This window comes from Lepidochelys kempii, chromosome 3 (genome assembly GCF_965140285.1).
Source record: "Lepidochelys kempii isolate rLepKem1 chromosome 3, rLepKem1.hap1, whole genome shotgun sequence".
NCBI lineage: Eukaryota > Metazoa > Chordata > Testudines > Cheloniidae > Lepidochelys > Lepidochelys kempii.
The window spans coordinates 143,916,665-143,938,676 of record NC_136382.1 but is presented as its reverse complement, the minus strand read 5'-3'; the positions used below and the strand labels follow the sequence as shown (position 1 = coordinate 143,938,676).

At 42.5% G+C, this 22,012-nt stretch overlaps 1 protein-coding gene across 1 annotated transcript; it reads left to right on the top strand.

Moving 5' to 3' along the window:
* The first annotated feature begins 863 nt into the window (after nucleotides 1-863).
* QPCT (glutaminyl-peptide cyclotransferase) lies at nucleotides 864-20,472 on the top strand. The gene is made up of 7 exons (XM_073338342.2): nucleotides 864-1,236; nucleotides 4,749-4,895; nucleotides 9,174-9,455; nucleotides 13,298-13,474; nucleotides 14,028-14,127; nucleotides 14,837-14,953; nucleotides 18,516-20,472. The coding sequence occupies exons 1-7, from the start codon at nucleotides 1,066-1,068 to the stop codon at nucleotides 18,659-18,661; spliced, it is 1,140 nt and encodes a 379-aa protein (XP_073194443.2). The 5' UTR covers nucleotides 864-1,065; the 3' UTR covers nucleotides 18,662-20,472.
* The last annotated feature ends 1,540 nt before the right edge of the window (nucleotides 20,473-22,012 follow it).

The following is a 22,012-nucleotide window of genomic DNA, read 5'->3' as shown; positions in this document are numbered from 1 at the left end:
GCAGAGTGGATTGGTGCTGGAGCAGAGAGCAGTTTGGAAGGAAGCAGAGGAGAGTTTGGAGAAGTGCTGTGGTGGGCTAAAACCACCAAGACCCAAGGTAAGGGGACACCTCGTTTGTGCAGAGGGAGGGCAGGAAGCCCCACAAGCTGAAGGGCAGGAGAGGGAAGTAGCCCAGGAGATGGAATCGCTAGTTCAAGTGGTTTACTGCTATCCCTACGGCCCCTGGGCTAGGACCCAGAGTAGAGGGGGGGCGTAGGTCCCTCTCTCTTTCTACTCTCCTCCTCTAGGACATGAGTGGGGCAGTTAATACCCCAGTTTGGGGTAAGAAATAGTGCCCTGAAACCCCCTGCCCCCCAACAAGAGAGAGCGTGAGACCCATCATAGTAGTGCCAGTGATTTGCCACAAAACAATCACTGAACATTGATCATCATTAACTATTTACACAATAAGGCCAAGACTTCCAGTAATAGGGGCCTGAAGCTAGGCTGCTAAGTCCTTATTAATGTACCTGAAGTACGTGGCCTGATTTTCAAAAGTGCTGATGCCAACAGGAGCTGTTTGGAACTTGGCACCTTTGAATGACACCCTGTCTGTAAAAACAAACAGCTTTTTAATCTCCACTCAGAAAGAACTTCACAAATCAGTTCACAACTCTCCTCACTTTTCCCAGTGAGAAACACAAGCCCTCAGAGCCTCATTGTAACCCTGGAGGAAAACATCAGGGAGGGAACACATGGGAGAGAATGGAGAGACCATCCTGTTGTGATCACTGCCTGAGGGTTTGGGGATTAGTCACTCTCCTGATGCTGCTGACGTGGTGCTAGGGACAGGGCTCATTTCAGAAGGGAAATGAACTGGGAAAAGCTGGGTAAAAGGGTAGATGCTGCTGAATGAATCATAGATAGTCAGGCGTCTGCTCCTGCAGCAGATCATTGGGAAGCTCCCTCCTCCCCACCCCTTCTCCAGGACTGCCCCCTTTCCCCCTCCTACCTCCAGATCCTTAGTCAGGCAGAGGGAGAAGGGGAGGGGTGGACTGCAGAAGAAGCTGCTCCAGCTACTGACTCATGCACAGGAAGAAGAGCAGTAGCAGCTGCAGAAGAGGGATGACGGGGGGAAGCAGGGGTAATAAGGCAGCAGCATCTTTCTGCCTGGCTGGGGTACTTTACCTGGCAACAGTCACCTTCTCTCAGCTGACAGATGGGAGGGAAGCCAGAGCAAACTGGACACAGGAGAAGGTGGGTCACAGTTGTATTTCTCAAACTGGTTCTTGTCTTCTCACCCCCACTTAAATGCAGTGTGGCTTTGGCGTATGTGTGTGTGGGGAGGGGAGATCAGCAGCTGAGCTGTTTAAACCAGGCCTGCCTCTCAGTCAGGAGGCTTCTGGAAGAGGAGTTCAGACAGACACTTTCATTTGATCCCTACTCCTTCCCTGTAAGAGAAGACATCGGCATGAATTGCATCTTTGTTGTGCAGCCTGTGGCTGTGATCAGGGTTCTGTCTTCAGTGTAAGAGCTGCTGTTGTGATAATACAGTGTGGGTGGATGGGCTAAGTTCTCTGAGCCACCCACAACATAGAGATCAGAGTGAATCTTAGCTTATTGTTATTTAGAGAGCACTGTCAGTGTACATAATACAGACTCAGACAGGTAAAGAGATAACATGCCCTTCATCATAATTTAATGGCTGCAGATAATTCTTTTTCTCAATGTGTTATTGTGATATGAGATTCACACTAACCTAGCATTGGCAACTCAACAAGAGAAACATTTTGCAGAGAATTGTTGAACTTGGTGGGGAAAAAAAAAAGAAAATGAGAGATTAAAATGATTCAGAGAGTATTATATGTTGGTCTGAGGAAAAGAAGGGCTCTGTTAAAATAGTAAATTCTGTCTAGCATGGAACATATAAGTAGGGGCTATAGCAGATAATGACAACAGAACTGCTGCATCATTATTTGGAAAGAAGATATTAGCATGTTTTGTTTCATCCAGTGTTTTCATCCATTTGTGTTTCTTAAAAAAAAAAAAATGTAAACCAATTACAATAAGAAGATTAGAATCATAGACTTTAAGGTCAGAAGGGACCATTATGATAGTCTTGTCTGACCTCCTGCACCACGCAGGCCACAGAATCTCACCCACCCACTCCTGCAACAAACTCCTAACCCATGTCTGAGCTACTGAAATCCTCAAATCGTGGTTTAAAGACTTTGAGGTGCAGAGACTCCTCCAGCAAGTGACCCATACCCCATGCTGCAGAGGAAGACAAAACCCCCCCCAGGGCCTCTGCCAGTCTGCCCTGGAGGACAATTCCTTCCAGACCCCAAATATGGTGATCAGCTAAACCCTGAGCATGTGGGCAAGACTCACCTTTCCTGGGTGGCTGGCTGAACTCTCTGTAGTAACTCAGATCCCACCCCATCCATCACAGACCATTGGGCATATTTACCACTAATAGTCAAAGATCAATTAATTGCCACAATTAGGCTATCCCATTATACCATCCCCTCCATAAACTTATCAAGCTTAGTCTTGAAGCCAGATAGGTCTTTTGCCCCCACTGCTTCCCTTGGAAGGCTGTTCCAGAACTTCACTCCTCCGATGGTTAGAAAGCTTAGTCTAATTTCAAGTCTAAACTTCCTAACGGCCAGTTTATATTCTTTTGTTTTTATATCCACATTGGTACTGAGCTTAAATAATTCCTCTCGCTCCCTGGTATTTATCCCTCTGATATATTTATAGAGAACAATCATATCTCCCCTCAGCCTTCTTTTAGTTAGATCTCAGGATTAATACTTACTGAGAGAGAATAATACAGCAGTAAAAATACAGGCAGACACTCAAAATATAACCGTTATTTGGCCTGATTATGAAACACAAACATGGTTTCTTCATGCAGAAGTTATTTGAGTCACATGAAATATAATAGATTGTAGAGCTTCAAGTTTAATTTAATCAAGTGTTCCAAGACTTTCAAATGGAAAAAATGTTCAAGACCCATTTTGAGTTGATTGTAAAGAATCTGAGCCCGAAGTTCATCTAGAATTGACTGTCTTCCAGTAATCTGATGTAACATCCAATGATGTACAGGGCTGCAGTCAGAATTTACCAGGGCCAGGACAAGATGGCAAGAGAGGTTCCCTTCTGTTCTATTTTTCATTAACTTCCCCTTTGTCATCTTCTCACATCCTCATTTTACCATTTGTTTTAATTATTTTACTTTAAAAAAAAAAAGTCTGTGCCCAGTAGAATTCTGTTTGGCTCATTGTTATGTATTCATATTTATCTTTCCAGATGTAACCCATAGGGGCAACACTGTAGACCACTGAGCAAATATCTAATTGAGGCTGAGTCCATGGTTACACTGGTCATTACAGAAAATGCTAAGCAGCATCAGTGCCTCTCTCCAGCTCTCTTTCTCACCACACATACTCTCCCTCTCTTTACCCCACCCACCCACTCTACTCACTCTGTCCTATCTACCAAGCGAATCCAGTTGCCATTGATTTCAGCAAAAACATCAGGCCTTCAACCCCACCCCTCATCACTGTAACCCTTCTACCAGGTGGAGTTGGCAGCAACAATAGCTGGGTTCGCTGTCTAGGGCAGTGGTTTTCAAACTGAAGTATGTGTACTCCTAGGGGTACGCAAGCTCTCATCAAAGGGTAATGGCGGACAATGCATTTTATTACACACTGTAATGGCGGACAATGCCTAGTCCTACTAAATAAAATGCAGTCTAATCATAGGTATATTATGATCCTATCTCAGATGGGGGTATGTGGTAGACTACATTATTTGGAAAGGGGTACATAGTCTAAGAAGTTTGAAAACCACTGCTCTAGGAGTTTCTCTTAGCAACAGAAAATAGAACCAGCTCAACCCCCATCCAGTCGTCTGGAAAAATGAAACACCGTGGCTGGGCACTTCTAAGAGGTAATACTTTCCCTCTCGCAAGCTCTGAATCTGTGGATAACAAAAGAAAACTTTTATTAAAAGGGGATCCAATGTTTGTTTGGGAAAACACCACAACCATAATTCAAAAGCATGTGACCACAGGCAAACACCCACCCCACAGTGTTTTGGGCAGTGTCCTTTGCCTCAGTTTCACACCATAAGGTGTGAAACTCCAACAAGCTGCTACACTCCTGTTGCTCTCTCTCTCCCTCCTCTCTCGGTCACCAGTGGCTGCCGTCCCCTGCTACGGCTGTCTCTCTGCTGCCGCCATTGCTGCTGTCTTCCATTGGTATTACGTCACATTCTGAGGTTCCATTCCAGCTCTCAGGGATACCTGCAGGTAGTGGGGAACCTCACTGCTGGTGTAGTTGCTAAGTTGCCTTTAACTGTTCCCACATAAGTGCTAAGGCTCAGCCCCTAGGCTTCCTCAGCAGTGAGGACAGCTCAAGGAATCACCAACTGGAAACAAGGACTCTTAATGGAGCTTAATCAGGTCTATCATTAAATGCTGGAGAGGGATAGATCAAATAGTGTCTAGGATGTTTCTCAAATGTGGCAAAATGATCTGCACCCTATACTGCCATTTTTAGAGTCAACTTTGAGAGAAGACCCACGCTCCTAAGGGGTTGTTGTCCTTATTACTGGCGGATGCCACAGGAAATAGGATTAGCACTCAATATATTGTTAATATAGTACAATATGTTGTTTGCATTCTATAGCATCACGTTTGTCATATTAAAGAAAACACAAACTACCTAACAGATAATAGATGCCTCTTTTTCCTTCTGCAGTACTCCCACCAACCAAGTATTTTAACTTTTGCTGGTATCCGGCAAGTTGCAGCACACACAGATGTTTCTCGAATGTGGCAAAATGATCTGCACCCTATACTGATAGAGAGATACCCAGGATCACCAGGAAATTATGCTGTGCGTCAGGTGAGACTACATCCTCTGGACACACTAAGGATATCATCTGTTGTTTGTATTCTGGTAGTGCCCTCAGTGTATGAGGCTCTGGCCACCCATGTGTAGAGACACATTTGCTGCATTCAGTAAGACCACTACCATCAGAAGACTGAGAAATGTCATCCATAAAGACACAATATCAAGGCTGACAGGCCCAAAACTTAATCTACTTTAAATTCTATTCCCTAATTTTACACAGCTCCAACAAGTATTATGTATAAAAGAAAATCAATGTTAAATATATATGTAAGTGAGAGTACTCCATGTAACCTAAAATCAGCTTAGCTGGATGTCTTTGTGCTCACACAAACATGCCATTTTTGCACAGTTGCCTTTGGAACTTCACATGAGGGGCAAGTTAAATGTCTTCCCTGAAGAGGTCTTACTGATTTTGAGGAGGAAGGGCTTACAGAGTTGCTCCAAAGATTATCTAGTGGTGGGTAGGACCATGATGCAATTTGACATTTTGCCTGCTCTGGATTACTATAGTTTATCAAGAAGCTACAGTGTTTTTAAAAGGTACATAGGACCAGGACTCAGGGCTTCCTTTGCTTGTCTTTCCACCTATTCACTGTGCCACCCAGGGCAAGTTACTTTACTTTTCCAGTTTCAATGACCACATCTGTAATGTGGGGATATCAGTTCTTTATCTCAGAGGAGTAACATGAGGCTTAATTCATTAATGCTTTTAAAGCACTTTGGGAGCCCTGGAAGAAAGGTGCTGTAGAACTTTGAAATAGAACTGTTGGCAAAATGCAGCCCTGGTATAACTCCAGTAACTTCAGGGGAGTTGCATGTATGTGCTAGAACCAGGCCTAGTCTTGGTCACTCTTCTATAACAGTCCTGGGGAACTTTAGGAAAGGAATGAAACTATAATAAAGTTATATAGAAATCGCCCTAAAAACCTATGGCATTTAAAGGGACACTGCCATCAGAAATCTAATCAGTTTCCAAAAAGTGAGTTACATGCTGCTGGTGAGAGCTGCTTTCTGCATCAGCTGGGCCATGATCTGAAGATACCATTGAAGATGACAGGAGGCTCAAAGAGAGGGACTCAGCCTTCACACACCCAGTGCCATGACTGGACAGATATTTTAATACATTAACTAGAGAGATTCAGTCTTAGCTAGGTGACATTTTGATTACAATGGCCTTACTGATAGTGAAACTACTTCTATATAAAAAGAAAAGTAGGACTTGTGGCACCTTAGAGACTAACCAATTTATTTGAGCATAAGCTTTCATGAGCTACAGCTCACTTCATCCGATGCATGCAGTGGAAAATACAGTGGGGATATTTATATACACAGAGAACATGAAACAATGGGTCTTACCATACACAGTGTAAAGAAAGTGATCAGGTAAGGTGAGCTATTACCAGCAGGAGAGAAAAAAAAACACCTTTTGTAGTCATAATCAAGGTGGGCCATTTCCAGCAGTTGACAAGAACGTCTGAGGTACAGTGGGGGGTGGTAGTAAACATGGGGAAATAGTTTTACTTTGTGTAATGACACATCCACTCCCAGTCTCTATTCAAGCCTAGGTTAATTGTATCCAGCTTGCAAATTAATTCCAATTCAGCAGTCTCTCGTTGGAGTCTGTTTTTGAAGGATTGCCACCTTTAGGTCTGTAATCGAGTGACCAGAGAGATTGAAGTGTTCTCCGACTGGTTTTTGAATGTTATAATTCTTGATGTCTGATGTGTCCATTTAGTCTTTTACGTAGAGACTGTCCAGTTTGCCCCTCTGCCATGTACATTGGCCATTGCTGGCACATGATGGCGTATATCACATTGGTAGATGCGCAGGTGACACTTCAGAAACAAACTCCAACAAGAGACTGCTGAATTGGAATTAATTTGCAAACTGGATACCATTAACTTAGGCTTGAATAAAGACTGGGAGGGGCTGTGTCATTACACAAAGTAAAACTATTTCCCCATGTTTCTCCCCCTCCCCGCTGTTCCTCAGACGTTCTTGTCAACTGCTGGAAATGGCCCACCTTGATTATCACTACAAAAGGTTCCCCCACCCCCGCTCTCCTGCTGGTAATAGCTCACCTTACCTGATTACTCTCGTTACAGTGTGTATGGTAACACCCATTGTTTCACGTTCTGTGTATATAAATCTCCCCACTATATTTTCCACTGAATGCATCCGATGAAGTGAGCTGTAGCTCATGAAAGCTTATGCTCAAATAAATTTGTTAGTCTCTAAGATGCTACAAATCCTCCTTTTTCTTTTTGCGGATACAGACTAACACGGCTACTACTCTGAAACCTACTTTTATATAGTCCATCTTTTTAAAATCAACAAGTAGTAGTTAAACAGCACCAGGCCTAGCATGGAACCTTGACTCCCGCACCTCCTGTTAACATTTTGCCATGTTGAAAACTGACCATTTACTCCCACTCTATTTTTTGTTGCTACATTTATGTAAACAGAGTAATCTAAGCGCTAATTTGTAGCTAGTTCTGCATCGATGCAGACATAAGGGGAAAGAGCACAAGGGGTCTTTTCCCCAGCCCACCTTGTACCCCTTTCAAGGACCAGCACAACCCTTGTCCTTGCTCAACACAATTGCAAGGATCAGGAGTCTTCTACTGCTGGAGCTACTGGAGACTCTACAGTGGGTGAAGAGGGTTCAAAGGTGGCATACTGACTAGCAGAGTTGAATCTGCACATGAGGGGTATCCAAATGGCACCTGTAAATAGTCTCTGCTCTCGGGTGACCGAGTCAACCAGAACACCTCTTGGGATTCTCACCAGTGTGGAACCACTCTGTGCCCCCAACCAGCCATGCAGGCTGTGGCTTAACAGCACCACCATAGCCCATTGTGTCCAATTAATGAACTTGCCAATCTGTAGTTGGCATGGAAAAATGAAGCTTGTTTCAATGGCAGTGAGTGTCCATAGTATCTAGTTCTGAGGTACCTAGGTGATTTACTGGCTGTCAGCCAAACTAAAGGAAAAAATAGCAGAGCAGAGTCTGAGGCATGGTAACCACATGGCATGTTCAAGTGGGGGATCTTTGCTGCTACGGGTAACAACAATGTACGAAAATATCCTTATGACAACATAGAAACACTCTCCATTGTCAGCACGGAGAGGAGAGTTTTGTTAAAACATAATAGAGCTGCAGGGAAGCTCCATTCCATTCTGTGGAAAGGTACAAATTCCACTTTAAATTCAGTCCAGGGGTCGAGATGTACAGCTAGAACTACATACTCCTATCAATCCACTGCAGAACACCCACTGATGCCAAAGGCAGGTTTGCAAACAGGACAAGGGTAAAATACTTGTTGCTGCATGAACTTTCAGAACGCTACCCAGAACAAAATGGAAACCATTCAAGGTGACACTTTTGTTATTGATTTCAGTGGGAGCAAAAATCCCATTGATCTTAATAGGAGCTGGCTCGGGCTCTTCACTGTCTGCTAGTTCCCCAGTTAGAAGCTTTTTTCCACTATTTATCTAAATAGAGAGAAATATGTCCTTGAGAGAATACTTAAGAGACCAATACAAATAAGTTGCTTAACACAGATGGTCTTCTCAAATAAAGATGATGCAGAACCCTCTGTACTGGATCCATTTGGGGGGGATATTTTAGAGGCAATCTTTCAAGGCAGGACATTGCCTAATAGGAGTGGTCTATTATACAGATTCCATTGTTTTCATTTTTGCCCTCACATTGAATTATATTTTAGTTGTTCTCCAGTGTTCCATTCTTTGCTCAGTTTATAGAGAAGAGACTATTTAGTTGTTTCCTGTTGAACTCTTAAGCCTCGTTCAAGTCACTTGCTATTTGTAAGGCACATTTCTTGTAGAAAGCAAACAGTGTTATTGGTACTGCAGTAGCACCTAGAGGCTGCCATCACTGATCATTATGCTAGGCACTTTACAAACATATACTAAAAGATAATCCCTGCCCCAAAGAGTTTACAATCTTAGCATATAACAAGACACAACAGGAGAGAGGCCAAGCAAATGGGGTGATAGTGGAGGAAGAGAATGTAGCAGTGAAACAAAGATGGTGATTACCACAAGCAGAACTCAGTCCCATTAGCTGCCTGGCGATAGAAAATGCTTATTATAATTACAGTGGCCCTTACAGAAAAATTAAAGAGCTAATACTGTAAACTAGCTACTGATATAGTTTGTTTGCAAACGTCTGTTAGATGCTTACCAATATTAATGTGATTTTTTTTTTTAATTTTTTTTTATTTTTTATTTTTTTTACAATTCCAGCATATCAAGCGCCGTATTCAAAGTTTGCAGGCTGGCTGGGTAGTCAAAGAAGATACGTTTCAGGGATACACGCCCTATGGATACCGAACGTTCTCCAATATCATCAGCACCCTCAATCCTTCTGCCAAGCGCCATCTGGTGCTTGCTTGCCACCATGACTCAAAATACTTCGGTCCACAGTGGGATGGCAGAGTGTTTGTGGGAGCCACTGACTCAGCTGTGCCCTGCGCTATGTTATTGGAGCTAGCACGTGCCCTAGACAGCCGGCTTCAGTCAATTAAGGTACTTGTTTCTTTTTCTCTTTTGCATGCTTCTGTGATAGCTGAGCCTTATGTGGCTTCTGTATTGTTGTTCTCAATGATCATGGACCTGATCCTCCTCCTACTGATGTTAATGGCACAACTCCCATTGATTTTAAAGGGGAGCAGAACTGGGACCCAGGTCTATTACTGCACAAGAGTTTAACTTCACATCATAAAAAAAAATGAGGAAGCATCGATAGATGCACAATGGTATCAGAGAGGTTTGAGCAGTTCCATAGCATGCTATGGAAATAATACATTTTTACTTAGTTGAAGACTGGAGACTTTTAAAAAGAATTCTAACCACAGGTATACAGAACCATGCTTTTAAAAAAGTAACCTACTAGTGTCAGCTTTCAGGATGTAGGATACACGAATAATCTCGGTTTCTAAGTCTGATACCATTAAATGAATGATTAAACAACACAAACACAATAACGCTTCATAATTACACGTGAAGGGTGAATAATTCAATATATCAAAGCTATCATCATAAATGCATGGATTTTAAGGCCCAAAGAGATTATGAACATCTAGTCCGATCTCTTCTGTAACACAGGCCATAGAATGCCATGTAGTAATTCCTGCACCAAGCCCAGTCACTCAAGAAGACATTGAGAAGGGTATGGTGTATTTCTCTCTGTAACTGCTAGGCCTTTGCTTTGTGTATACCGCACTTTTAAATCTCTAGGAAGTCTACTGTTTTCTGAGATAGGCAGCCATTTGGAGGGAGAGTGAGAGTTACAGCAGCCTGTTACAGAGGAAATACATACACCATCTTCTAATGGCAACTTCACTTCTGGCTTTTTTTTCTTGTTTTTTTTTAATCTAAGTCAATTATTCAGAATTAAGTATGGGGTGGTCTTGGATTATGGGAAGACATAATACAGGGAGTATAATATATATCAAGTTGTCTGGTGCATGTTAAGAGCGGATGTATGTTGGTACTAGGGCCAGCTGCAGTGCACAAGAAGTTTGTGGCCCTAAAAATCCAGGAGCTATACTACATATTTTTGAGTGCCTTATCTACTATTTCACACATGCAGATATAAAACACTCCTGTAATAGATATGCTTGGGTTTCATATGTAAAGTTGATCAGCTGATCCAATCTCAAAGTACAGATGATAGAGTTTGATTTTGTTGTGTTCTGATGTGAAGTATTTAAGTAATCTAAACATTGTTTTTATGGCTGCAATTGTTCCAAAAGGCTGATATTGTACCTTTTAGTGTTAGTAGCGTATTTGGGGATTTGAACATTAGGAAGTGTTCCAATATTTTTTATCACAAAACTAAGTATGTTATATTACATTATTTCCCCATGGCATATATTAATGAACTGTCATTTAAAAAAATCTTGATTTTTTTTGCATGAACTAGCACAGTTGTTTATATAAACAAATCCTGGTACCAATTTAGAGGTCTGAATCTTTAGCAAGTACTAAGTCAGTATTTAATTTCAATTTTCCATCTCATGAAGAGGGAGTATTTTAAAGGTGGGTGAAATAATTACTTTGTACAAATGATGGCCTGTGAAATCTGTTAGCAAAGTATTTTGGGATTCATCTGATGAATACATTATCTATGACCTTTTGACTCTACTTGTGGTAGCATAATAGCCTATTATGTTCTAGGCCAAATCTATTAATATACAGTGACTTTGAGTTGTGATTTCTATCTCCATGTTCTTCCAATTTATTTATATTTACATAAAGCTTAAAATACTCTTGTTCATAGATATCTTTTTACATTATTCAGACACAGAACATTTTAAGCAGAAAAAAATCATAGCCATGGATACTAATTTTCTTAAATTAGAGTTACTTTAATTCATATTCTCCTGGTATACATATGGCGGTGATTGAGCTCTGGGTCGACTAAGAGGTCTGTCTCGCAGTGGAAAGAACAAAGAGGAGTAACTGAAATCTCTACAAAATAGCAGGTGTTTCACAGCAGAGCGGATATCAATATTGCCCTGTCTACACAAGGGAAATTTTCTAAGTTTCCCACTATTGTTTACCCTGGTTCAGCTCCAGTGGTAGCAAGGTTGGGAGCCTTAGTGCATAAAGGGCACCGCCAGCTTGTTAACTCTGTTTGGAGTAGGATTAGTGGGTACAATGGTAAAACCACCAATGGCAACTCTCTAGACTAGGGGTCCCAAAGTTACTAATATGGGTGGAACAGACCTGATATTAGTGATGGTGGAAAATTTTAGGATGTGGCCCCAGGTAGACAGCACCTGTGCTGGGAACATGTGGTGGAAGAGAAGACATTCCACATGGATAGCTCCTTTGCAGCCCTAAATACAAATGTCATCCTCTCTGCAGATGGCAGTGCCTTGATTTTTGTTGGTGGCTGAAGAGGAAGGGTCTTTGAGACACTTTTCGGAGTACCTGAGGTGTCAGGGTAATCCTCAAGCCTTCACCTGGTCTAGACCGTAAATACTGGGCTGGTTCCATGGACGTCCATGGTTCTCAGTGTTGACTGAGTTAGCCCGGAGACTCGCCTTGCCTCAAGTAGCAAGTTTCACTTCATCAGTTTTGAAACTCAATATCCTACATAACTAAAATTATTTCCTGTACAAACATCACAAAATAACCATGACAATCAGCTAGTTCAAGTTTCAGCAGAGCCCACACACAGCCCTCTTCAGTGAAATATTGAGAATTTGGTTAGACACAAGTCAATATACCTGCTTGGGTATGTTGATGCCACAGTGTTCCCTTTCCATAATGTGGCAACCAGGGTCCAGACACTCCAAAGGGAGAACAGGGGGTCAAAATCCCAAAGAGTAAGCAACGGAATCAATTGGTTGTGTACAGTGTTATTGTGTATAAAAATATGCCAAGTAAGGTATTTTATGAAAGCTTGTAACATTCTGAACTTGATGGTCTTTATGTATATAGACCGCGGCTCTGAGTCAGTGTATTTGTGTACGTGTAGAGCTGTGCTCATGATTTGTGCTGCAACATTTAGCTCCACCTCACAGCAGAGTGGTGAAGCAATCAGGCATGAGGGGGACTGCATTCCCACCCAACCCTACGAGATTAGCTCCAAGCACCTAGCATTACACAATCCCAGAAAAGACAAACACTGAGCCATTAGGATTACTGGGACAGCATTAAGACATACTGTTTGAAATTTCCCCACCCTAAATAATTAAAACACCATGCCAGGATAGCAACATAGCTTTAAGGCACCCAAAGTTACAAGACAGGCAGTGACAGAACCCTTTACTGGTCTGGGTGAGCCCCAAAATGACACACATCCTGTGCTTTGATTTTAGGGTCAGATTAAGGCTGCACGTCACCCTGCAGAAAAAGAAATGTCACTATTTTAATGACTAATAGTGCTTTGTTCCTCACTGTTTTCATGAGAACCACTACACACAAACATGACAAAAACTACAGCTCATTTTATGAGTCTGCTTGCTGAGGCAGAACTCATTAAGGATTACCACAAATGCTAATCTCAGATGATATTAAATGTTTCAACCACCTTGTTCTGTAGACCTCTCTCAAGTTATTGAATTCATCCTCATACAAGTCAGAGATGTGAAACTTCTAACCACCGACAAGAGTCCTCATAAAGGAATTGTATAAACACAGGCTGCTTTTAAGGCACATGACAGCCTTTATCGTGATACCACAGTATAGGTATGGGAGATTAAAGATGTGCGAAAGTTTGAGTAAGAGTGGTAGTCCTTTTATGTGAGTTGTTAAAAAGGAGCTACTCATAAGAAAGAGCTGCAGGATCGGACCCTATATCAATGTGTATTTCCACAGAAATTGAATATGACATTGCTTTTGACATTCTTCAACAGACCAGCTCAGCCTCCAGGCCAGATCTTTCACTTCAGTTGATTTTCTTTGATGGCGAAGAAGCCTTTGTGCGGTGGTCTCCTACAGATTCCCTCTATGGATCACGACATTTAGCTCAGAAAATGGCATCTACTCCCCATCCACCTGGTGCAACAAACACAAACCAAATACAGAGCATTGTAAGTGAAAACTCCTTTTAATTTCCAAATGAATTCCTAGTTAAATACCGTACAACTAATAAAGAACAGTGAAATCAGCCAAATTCCACCAAGGGAGAACTCCACCAGATAATAGAAGTGAGCATAGGGGGGGTTTTTGTGTTTGGTTTTTTTTTGAGAGGCCTTACTTGCTTTCTGCTTCTCCTTCCTTTGCCACTTCAGTGGAAAAAGCAGGGACAACTGGAGGCAACTTCTTATTTTTTCTGCAGGAAAAAGTGTGAGTTGCAACTGCTCACACCAAGTCTGAATCTGGCCCATTGCATTTTGCAAATCACGCTGCTTTTTTTCCCCCTGGTTAAAGGTGCTGTTGTATATTAAACCTCACTCCTGCCTCTCATTAGCTCTCTTCTCACATAGTGAGTTGATTACTGGTTCTTTGCTCAGAATTAGTGAAGAGAGAAGTAGTGAAGTCCTACTCTGTCACTTGTACTCATATTTTCAGTATGGCACATTATTTCTTTAGAAGACTTTTTTCATGAAGCTAAAAGTTTTCATTTTTGTTTTACTCCTGTAGGATCTGTTTGTGCTACTGGATTTAATTGGTGCTTCAAACCCAACCTTTCCCAATTATTTTTCAAACACTGCCCGATGGTTTAACAGACTTCAAGCAATCGGTAAGGAGGATTATCCATCAAAGTAAGGGCTCAAGCCTGAAAGCCCTCTTCAGCAGGGTCATTCCTCCCCTGGAATTCAACAGGAATTCTTCATGCAAAAGAGTTGTAGGTTCAGACTCTAAAATTGGGGTCGCCACTTCCAACCAAAGCAAGTTATTAAAATTTTTAAGGTGCTTGTTTTTGGTAAAATTGTCCTTGCTAAACTCTTTGTTTTACTAACACTTATGGCGGTTTTCCAATATTTGGAATTATGTGAACCAGGTAACAAATTGTGAGTTTTATGATCTGGGAATTAATTTTTTCTCATTCGTGAGACTAAAGAAATAAAAAAAAAATCTAACTTTTAGCAGGATCTTGAAAACTGCTATGAAAACTCTAGTAGATTTGTGACCACTAATGAAATGGCTCAAAGGGTAGCCTAGGAGCATGGGAGCCAAAACACATGGGTTCTAAGACTGTCACTGTGGGACCTTGGGCAGGTCACTTACACCCTTTGTGCTTGTTATCCCCATTTTACATATGGGGAAACAGCCATCTCGGGATCCTCCGCTGACTGCTGCCAGGGGAACACACATAATTGTTTCCAATTTTTTTTCCACTGATGTGAAAAATATCCTATACTACATGAGAAAAGTTGTTCAGTTGACTATTATTTGAAGGATATTTTACTGTCAAGTATAACAAACTTTGTTTCAATTGTGAATTGTAGAACGAAAGTTACATGGCTTGGGTTTGCTGAAGAATCGCCCTTCTGAAAGGCAGTATTTCCGGGGTAATGCTGCTCAAGGGTTGATTGAGGATGACCATATTCCATTTTTAAGAAGAGGTACTGGAATCCATTTTAAATATTTCCTAACTAGCACATGAGTTTACTGCAGTTTTAGGGGCAGATGCTTATTTTAAGCAAGTGAGTATTGTGTACAGGCCAGCATTTGCTAACTTAGCTCCTTAAATCTGAGGCTCCTAAATACATTTTCAGAGGGGCTAAGCACCACTGACCCCAAAGAAATTTCATAGCAAAAGAACACAAATCTTCCTTTTCCAAAAGCACAGCTTCTCACTATCTGAGATCAAAGGAATTTCAGTACACGCACTAGTCAGTTTGTTACAGCACAATTGAGATTAGTGAAATCTATTCTTCACCTTGGCATTCACAAGTATAAAAGGGGAACTTGGCTTAGAGATTTGATTGAACTGATATTGAGAGCCTTAGACAATCCCAGGAATTTTTTCAATGGCTTCTCCAGTATTTGTCCTCCCTACTTTAATTATGAGGCTTGTCCTGATCCCCAGCCTGCTTCTGTTGCCAATCTCCCATTCTTGTGCGTTTACTCTAACCAGCTCCAGGGCTTTGGCAAATGCAAAACTGGTGTTCAGTCCAGCCCACGCTTCCCTGAAGGTCAGATCATGCACAACTGAGTAGGGCAGTGAGCACAGTATGGCGCAGCTCATAGTTGAGGAAAGCAGGGCAGGTGCCACTGAGACATAGCCTGTTAAACACCTTTTCATGTATGAGCTATGGCAAGGATACCAAAAAGAGGCCTCAGTGAAAAGGTGGAGAAGAGCCACTACAGTCACCAGACACTACAGGTGACAAACTCCTCTAACATCATGGTTAGGAAGCAGAGAGAGGTGCATCTTAACTGTTTGCTTTTGGGAAGCTGTGCAAACAAGGGGCTGGTAGGGAACAGGATGCAGGAAAAAAAAATTAAGTGGAGAAGGAATTTAATTGTCCCTCCCCCAAAACAGTTAAGTACCACAACCACACCCACTCCTCCAATGGCTTGGTGCCTGAGGCTTTCACCTAACCAGCATTACAGAGCCATCATGCTGGGAATGCTGGTAGCTTAGGTCTGGTCTACGTTGGGGGGGGGAGAAGGGGGAATTGATCTAAGTTACACAACTTCAACGTAGCTGAAGTTGACGTACTTAAATCTACTCACCGCGGTGTCTTCACTGTGGTGAGCTGAAAGCTGCTGCTCCCCCATCAACACTGCCTGCGCCTCTCGCTCCAGTGGAGTACTGGAGTCGACAGGAGAGTGCTCAGCGGTCAATTTATCATGTCTAGACTAGACACGCTAAATCGACCCCCCCCCCGGATCAAGCACTGCCCGTTGATCCTGTAATGTGGATAAGACCTTAGTGGAACAAAGGGTGCTCCATTTTACAAGGCAGTAATGGGGTAAGTAAGTCACCCTAACCAATCCTCATCAGGGAACTGGAAAATTGGTATGTAGAACAGAGCACCACTAACATTACAACAGGTTTCAGAGTAACAGCCGTGTTAGTCTGTCTTCGCAAAAAGAAAAGGAGTACTTGTGGCACCTTAGAGACTAACCAATTTATTTGAGCGTGAGCTACAGCTCACTTCATCAGATGCGTACTGTGGAAACTGTAGAAGACATTATATATACACACAGAGACCATGAAACAATACCTCCTCCCACCCACTGTCCTGCTGGTAATAGCTTATCTAAAGTGATCATCAAGTTGGGCCATTTCCAGCACAAATCCAGGTTTTCTCACCCTCCACCCCCCCCCCCCCAAACTCACTCTCCTGCTGGTAATAGCCCATCCAAAGTGACCACTCTCTTCACAATGTGTATGATAATCAAGGTGGGCCATTTCCAGCACAAATCCAGGTTCTCTCACTCCCTCACCCCCCTCCAAAAACCACACACACAAACTCACTCTCCTGCTGGTAATAGATTATCTAAAGTGACAGCCCCGCAACCTGAAGCAAATACTCACCAACAACCACATACCACACAACAGAACCACTAACCTATCCTTGCAACAAAGCCCGTTGCCAACTGTGCCTACATATCTATTCAGGGGACACCATCACAGGGCCTAATAACATCAGCCACACTATCAGAGGCTCGTTCACCTGCACATCTACCACTGTGATATGTGCCAGCAATGCCCCTCTGCCATTTACATTGGTCAAACTGGACAGTCTCTACATAAAAGAATAAATGGACACATCAGATGTCAAGAATTATAACATTCATAAACCAGTCAGAGAACACTTCAATCTCTCTGGTCATGCAATCACAGACATGAAGGTCGCTATCTTACAACAAAAAACTTTCAAATCCAGACTCCAGTGAGAAACTGCTGAATTGGAATTCATTTGCAAATTGGATACTATTAATTTAGGCTTGAATAGAGACTGGGAGTGGCTAAGTCATTATGCAAGGTAGCCTATTTCCCCTTGTTTTTTCCTAAACCACCCCACCCCCCCGACGTTCTGGTTAAACTTGGATTTAAACTTGGAGAGTGGTCAGTTTGGATGAGCTATTGCCAGCAGGAGAGTAAGTTTGTGTGTGTGTGTGTATTTCGGGGGTGTGTGTGTGAGAGAGCCTGGATTTGTGCTGGAAATGGCCCACCTTGATTACCATGCACATTGTAGGGAGAGTGGTCACTTTGGATAAGCTATTACCAGCAGGAGAGTGAGTCTGTGTGGGGGGGGGGGGCAGAGGGTGAGAAAACCTGGATTTGTGCTGGAAATGGCCCAACTTGATGATCACTTTAGATAAGCTATTACCAGCAGGACAGTGGGGTGGGAGGAGGTATTGTTTCATGGTCTCTGTGTGTATATAATGTCTTCTGCAGTTTCCACGGTATGCATCCGATGAAGTGAGCTGTAGCTCACGAAAGCTCATGCTCAAATAAATTGGTTAGTCTCTAAGGTGCCACAAGTACTCCTTTTCTTTTTACTAACATTACGGTACAATAGGCCCATTCAGGGTTGCCCGGGGGGAAAGCTACAGTGCTACAATGCATCCTTCTCCATAGCTCTCAGGTAAGCACAGTAGGAGCATAACTGCAAGGCTGAGAGTTGCTGTGACAGTCCAACCACAACTATTGTCACAAGTATTTTTAAAAAGAGCACTGGGAAGGAAAGACTATTTTAGAAATCAGAGGGGTAGCCATGTTAGTCTGTATCCACAAAAACAATGAGGAGTTCAGTGACACCTTACAGACTAACAGAAGATTCCCTTCTCCTCGTGTCAGTATATTTATTTATGTCTGCATCTGTAACTTTTACTCCATACATCCGAAGAAGTGGGTTTTTTTTTTTACCCATGAAAGCTTATGCCCAAATAAATCTGTTAGTCTTTAAGGTGTCGCTGGACGCCTTGTTAATTTTAGGAATTGTACAGTGTAAGTGGTGAGCTTCTGTAGTCACAAGCTGGGTAAGAGGAACAGTGGAAGGAAGCTGTGGAGATACCAGTTTGTTATGGAGTCAGTGTATTGAGTAATAGTCTGACTGTAGCCCTGGATTCCAAATTGTTTAGCGGCTCCACTTGTACAGTAATGCATGCTAATTTACTCACCCAAAAGGCTTGTGTACTATCTCCAAATTCCATCCTCTCTTTCAGGAGTTCAAGTTCTTCACTTGATCCCATCTCCTTTCCCTAAGGTTTGGCACACCATGGACGACAATGAACAAAACCTCAACAAACCCACCGTTGACAACCTCAACAAAATTCTACAAGTGTTTGTGCTAGAATATCTCAATCTGTGATAGCACAGGGGCTCTGAAGCACTGCTCTGTTTTAAATACTGCTACCAGCCCCAAGCATCAAGTTCTTAATCATCTCTCACCAGGAGCTAACTGTGATGGAGAGCATTAAAGGCAAAGCATGATGTGGTGACAACTCTGGTTAGTCAGAAGTCAGCTGTCTTTAGCGGCATAGTCCAGTTAAGTCAGATAAAAATGCCTTTAAACAAGAATTGTCAGCCTGGAAAGAACCTGGTCCTCCCCATCTGACCTGAGGAGAGAGAAGGGAAACCTGAATTTTTACATGTCACTATCACTGTTTTTAGTCCAGACATTAAAACTAAACAGAATCCCAATCCTGAATTCAAATACTTCCTAGGTTAGGGTTTAGCTGCAGTTTTTATAGAGTAACTTTTAAAGTCCAAAGATGGAAATTCAGAACTCATTACCAACCATAAGTGTTCAGATTATGCCTGTTTTGAGAATGGTGTAGAGCTACCCCACCCCAGAAAGAGCTTCCAGAATTCCTGTCATGCTGAGTGAAGCACGCTTAAAACAACAGAGCTTGTGCTTAATCTCTGAGAAGCAGAGAAAGGACCATAAATATCGTCTTCTCCTGTCCTATCCTTTGTGAGGTGGTAGGTTTGTGCTCAAGGTGGGGGCACGAACTACAACTATGCCCTGCCCTTGCGCAGGCTTATAAGATAAGAGTGGATATTGGGAGGGAGGGAAGAGCAGAGTTCCTGCACATACTACGTAGAGTCAACCACAGTTTGTCCCAAAATAAATAAGCCCTTGCAGAACCCACCAGGGAGGGAGGTATTGCAGCACAAAGCAAAATCAGAACTGATCACATTTTAATTAGGTGCATTTTTTAAACTACAGGATTTTAAAAATATTTTTAAATACAATGCAAGATGTAGACTAGTGGCGCTAATGAAATAAGCATTACAGGAGGTGTAAGGGTCCAAAGAATGAGAGTCTAAACACCACACAATGAGGAACAAAAACATCCCAAGAGTGATAACAATTGTCAGGGCACTGGCCTGTATTTTAGATTTTATACAAATAAGCTTTTCTAAAGCTAAGACCAATATTTCCATAACTTCAAATTCCAATAGAAACTTTAAAGGCACTGAACATTTCTTTGCAGTGTTTGCAACCCAAAGTTGCAGCATTGTGCTATTATGAGAATCTGAAAATGACATTTTGATCTTTTATTTTCATTGTCCAAGTTGAGAGAAATGCAAAAGGTAAAAACAGCACAAGATGGATTTTAAATTATTTTCAATTTTAATCATTTAAGTCACTGTTTGTAACAGTGGCAAGAATTGGTTTTTTTTTAAATTAGATTTTTAAACTTTATATCCTTCTATAACCTGGATGCATTCTCTAAAACAGAGCACAATCAACTTCAAAGTTAGATAAACATATATTTAAGTAAATATACAATAAAAGTTGTCATATTAATAAATTATTTTGAGTCTTTGCTAGTGTGTGTGTTTTACAGGTTTGGAGAGAACAATTTTAAGTTATAATCATTTGAGGTTTTAACATAAATGACGTTACGCTAAGACACCTATACAATGCCACTAGGCAGAGAAAAAGTATTAACAAAAAGGAAAGATACAGAAACTGCCATGAGTTTAAAGGCTTCTAAGTTATTAATTTTTAAAAAGTGGTTTTTCTGTGGTTTCATGCTCTGTGAGGCCTCTGAAAACAAAATGTATTGGCATTTGTAACATGTATGACATATGTGGAGTTAGATGCTATTACTAAGAAACTGCCTGAAATTATAAAATTCCTACAAGTCTATTCATTGTTTTACACAAACTCACCCATAAAAACTTACTCCTGTCTGAAGTGTGACCTACAAAATCAGTATGGAGCATTTTAGGCTCCCCACTGCTCCTGAGGAAAGTGCTACACTTTTTATCCCTTTGTCGCTAGCAGACACCACCAGCTTTATGAAGTGTCTGAGGTTTCCTCTGGAAGATAAATTTGTATTCAGTTTACTAAGGGTGACTGTATGTCCCGTTTTGGACAGGACAGTCCCTTTTTTAAGCCCTCGCCCGGCTGTCCTGACTTTTTTGGCAAAACTGGGCATTTGTCCCATTCGCTCTTGCCAACTCATCATAAGCTTGCAACTCATCATAAGCTTGCAAGAGCAAACGGAACAAATGCCCAGTTTTACCAAAAAAAGTGCGGTACGACCCATAGCAGGGCATAGAGGAACGTGTGGTGGGGAGATGACTTGGGCAAGTGGCTTGGGCCAGGCCAACCCCACATGAGAGGGGTTGGGCAAGCAGCTCAGGCCAGCCCTGTATGGGCTGAGGGGTGAGCAGTGAAGGCCGAGGGGGATTTGTGGCTCGGGGCAGCCCCACGTGGGTCTGGAGAGTAAACGGCTCGAGCCGGCCCCATGAAGGTGGAGAGGAGCAGCTCAGGACAGCAGCGCATTGAGGTGGGGGGGGGGGGCGGGGAAGTGGCTCGGGCAAGCGCCTGGTATCAGTGCCGTGCAGCAGGGAGGTACACAGGGCTCGGGCCAGCCTGGGAATAGGAAAGGGAGTCCTCAGGCTAGCCGCAGGCAGTGTCCCTTTTTCCCTTTTGAAATACATGGTCACCTTAACTTTGCTACCAGCTCCCTATTTAGGGCCTGAACTGAAAGGCACTGAGCAGACACAGATATCATTGACTTCAATGGGTTGCGATAGCTCAGCTCTGGGTGTGAGACTATTCTTGGCCATGACAAGAAGGTCCAGTGGTTCAGGAAACACTCCTTCCCTGGGCTCATAAGAGAACCAGGGACCCTCCCTAAAGAGTTTCCAGTCCCTGGGACTCATCAAAAGAGGCTTACCTGGAATGGCACAAGTCTCAGATCCAGGATGGAGGAAGGCCTCAGCAAAGGAAATGGTCCACAGTGCAACTGGAAGAGAGCAGGTGCTGGAAGGTATGAGTGACCCAGAACAATAAGAGCCTAGACGGCAGCTAAAAACCACAGACTTAGCCAGAGGAAACCCTAAATTGACTGACAAATCAAATTGGGGTGGGGTCTCATTGGTCCAATCAGACAGACGCCCAGAGAAAAAAACAACACTTGGTAAAAGAAAGTCAGGGTCACCACTTACCATTGCCTCAGAAGACAAATGGCAGGACATTGGTGGTGTGCCAATTCAGAGCACATTGGAAACAGTAAGTCTTTATAAAAAAGAAATGTCATCGGGACAACATCTCCCCTTCCCTATCTGCATGGCGAATACTGTGCCCAGGTGGGACACAGCAAGGATGAAGAACTCCAGGCCATCTGCTGATCCACAACTTGTAAAATTGCTGCTTGGACTTCCTTCTTGGATAGAGCTACCACCAGTCAGTCTCCTA

Excerpts from the sequence above, each read along its gene's own strand:
- QPCT (XM_073338342.2), top strand. The coding sequence starts at position 1,066 with ATGCACAGGAAGAAGAGCAGTAGCAGCTGCAGAAGAGGGATGACGGGG. Across the intron at positions 1,237-4,748 it reads CAAACTGGACACAGGAGAAG|TACTCCCACCAACCAAGTAT; the intron begins GTGGGTCACAGT and ends TTCCTTCTGCAG. Across the intron at positions 14,128-14,836 it reads TAACAGACTTCAAGCAATCG|AACGAAAGTTACATGGCTTG; the intron begins GTAAGGAGGATT and ends TGTGAATTGTAG.